At 40.3% G+C, this 2,360-nt stretch overlaps 1 protein-coding gene across 1 annotated transcript in view; it reads left to right on the top strand.

The window, feature by feature from the left end:
- Window positions 1-2,360, top strand: part of LOC104493770 (FACT complex subunit SPT16-like) — a gene marked incomplete at both ends in the record, with an annotated part of 3,854 nt that overhangs the window by 353 nt on the left and 1,141 nt on the right. Inside the window, 2 exon segments of the mRNA XM_010136503.1 lie at window positions 809-955; window positions 2,324-2,350. Coding sequence (XP_010134805.1) covers window positions 809-955; window positions 2,324-2,350 — 174 coding nt within the window.

Genomic DNA, 2,360 nt, shown 5'->3' on the forward strand with positions numbered 1-2,360 from the left:
CGGGGGGGCAGGAGTGGCTGCAGTGGTTTCCAGGAGCTTCTAAAGGTTCTTTATGGAAGTTCTGCCAACTTCAAGGTTCTCCAGGAGCTTCTGGGGGTTCATTAGAGGTTCTACCACCCTCAAAGTACTGCAGGACCTTCTAGAGGTGCTTTATGGAGGTTCTACCAACCTTAATGTTCTCCAGGAAGGTTCTAGATGTGCTTTATGGAGGTTTTACCACCTTCAGCGTTCTCCAGGAACCTTTTAAAGGTCCTTTATGGAGATTCTACCACCTTCAAGATGCTCCGGAACTTTCTCGAGGTTTTTTATGGAGGTTCTAATACTGTCCATGTGCTTCAGGAAGGTTCTAGACATCTATTATGGAGCTTGTACCACCTTCAAGGTTCTCCATGAAAATATTAAAGGTCCTTTATGGAGGTTCTAACACTCTCCATGTCTTCTAGAAAGGTTTTAGACGTTCTTTATGGGGGTTCTACCACCCTCACCGTTCTCCATGAAGGTTCTAGATATCCTTTATGGAGGTTCTACCACCCTGGAAGTCCTCCAGGAACCCTCTAAAGGTCCTTCGTGGGTGTTCTACCACCTTCAAGGTCCTCCATGAAGATTCTAAAAGTCCTTTATGGAGGTTCTACCATGCCTAAGGTCCTCCATGGACCTTCTGAAGGTCCTTCATGGAGGTTCTACCACCCTCCATGTCCTCCATGAAGGTTCTAGACGAGCTTTATGGAGGTTGCACGTACTCCGTGGACCTTCCGAAGGTCCTTGCTGACGGTGGGCATGTCCTCTCGCCCCGGTGGGGCGGAGCCAGGTGGACATCAGCGCGGCGGTAGCCTACACCATGGCGGCCAAGGAGGAGGGGGAGGTGGCCCTGATGCGCAAGGCGGCTGGCGGCACCGCCGAGGTCTTCAGCAAGTTCTTCAAGGAGCGAGTCATGGAGATCGTCGACGCCGATGAGGTCAGCCCCGCCCGGGAGCCATCTTGGGGACAGCCGGGGGGAATTTTGGGGAAAAATTTAGGAGTTTGAGAGAAATTTGGGATATTTTGGGGGGAATTCAGAAATTTTGGAGAAATTTGGGCAATTTGGAGTGAAATTTTGGGGGAAATTTGGAGAAAATTGGGAAATTTGGCAGATAATTTTGGAGAAAATTTGGAGTTAATTCCGGAATTTGGGGGATTTTGGAGAAATTTGGAGAATTTTGGATAAATGTGGAATTTTGGAGAATTTGGGGGGAATTTTGGAGAAAATTTGGGGGAATTTTAGAGAAATTTGGGGAAAATTGAGGGGTTTGGGGAAAATTGGAGGATTTTGGAGAAATTTGGGGGGAACTTGGAGAATTTGGAGGGAAATTTGGGGGAAATTCAGGAATTTGGGAGAAATTTGTGGAATTTTGGAGATTTCCCGGGTAGGTTTTGGGGTCCATTGGGGGTTGGGGGGAAATTTTGTCCGAATTTTGGAGTTTTCTTGCATTTTTGTTGGATTTTGGTGATTTTGAGTTTTAATTCAATTTTGTGGATTTTTGGGTCCATTTTGCGGGATTTTGGGGGCTGATTTTCTGCATTTATTTTGGACTCACTTTTGTCCTGCTTTTGCCAGATTTTTAAAAATTTTTCTTTAAAAATCTTTTTAATTTTAATTTTTTCAAACTTTCTTTAGTATTTCTTAAATTTTTTCCCTTTTTCCAATTCTTAAATTTTTTCCAATTTTTCCCCATTTTTCCTTTTTTTCTCTATTTTTCTTTTAGTTTCTTCAATTTTAAAGATTGTTGTCGAGTCTTCTTTAATTTTTCAATTTTTCCTCAATTTTCTCCAATTTTTTCCAATTTTTGAATTTTTCTCCAACTTTTTCCAATTTTCAATTTTTCTTTAATTTTTCTCTGATTTTTCAATTTTTTAAAAATTTTTTCTGTTCTTCTCCAAGTTTTTCCAGTTTTAAATTTTTTCTGGTTTTTCTCCAATTTTCAATTTTTCTTGAATTTTTCTGTTTTTTCCTTTAATATTTCAATTTTTCTTTAATCTCTCTTCAATTTTCCCAATTTTGGGGGTTTTCTTTAATTTTCCTTCAATTTTTTCAATTTTAAAATTTTTCTTTAGTTTTTCTTTAATTTTTTCTGATTCTTCTCCAATTTTTCAATTTTTCCTTACTTTTTCTCCATTTTTTTCCATTTTTCAATCTTTCCGTAATTTTTTCTAATTTTCTCCAATTTCTCAGTTTTTCTCTGGTTTTTAAATTTTCCTCAATTTTTCTCCCATTTTCTCCGATTTTTCCATTTTTCTCCCATTTCCCGGCGTTCTGATTGGTTCCCCGCGCTCCCCTCCCCCGCAGAAGGTGCGACACAGCAAGCTGGCCGAGGCGGAGGAGA

The sequence above is a fragment of the Buceros rhinoceros genome, unplaced genomic scaffold (genome assembly GCF_000710305.1).
Source record: "Buceros rhinoceros silvestris isolate BGI_N320 unplaced genomic scaffold, ASM71030v1 scaffold29395, whole genome shotgun sequence".
Lineage (NCBI taxonomy): Eukaryota > Metazoa > Chordata > Aves > Bucerotiformes > Bucerotidae > Buceros > Buceros rhinoceros.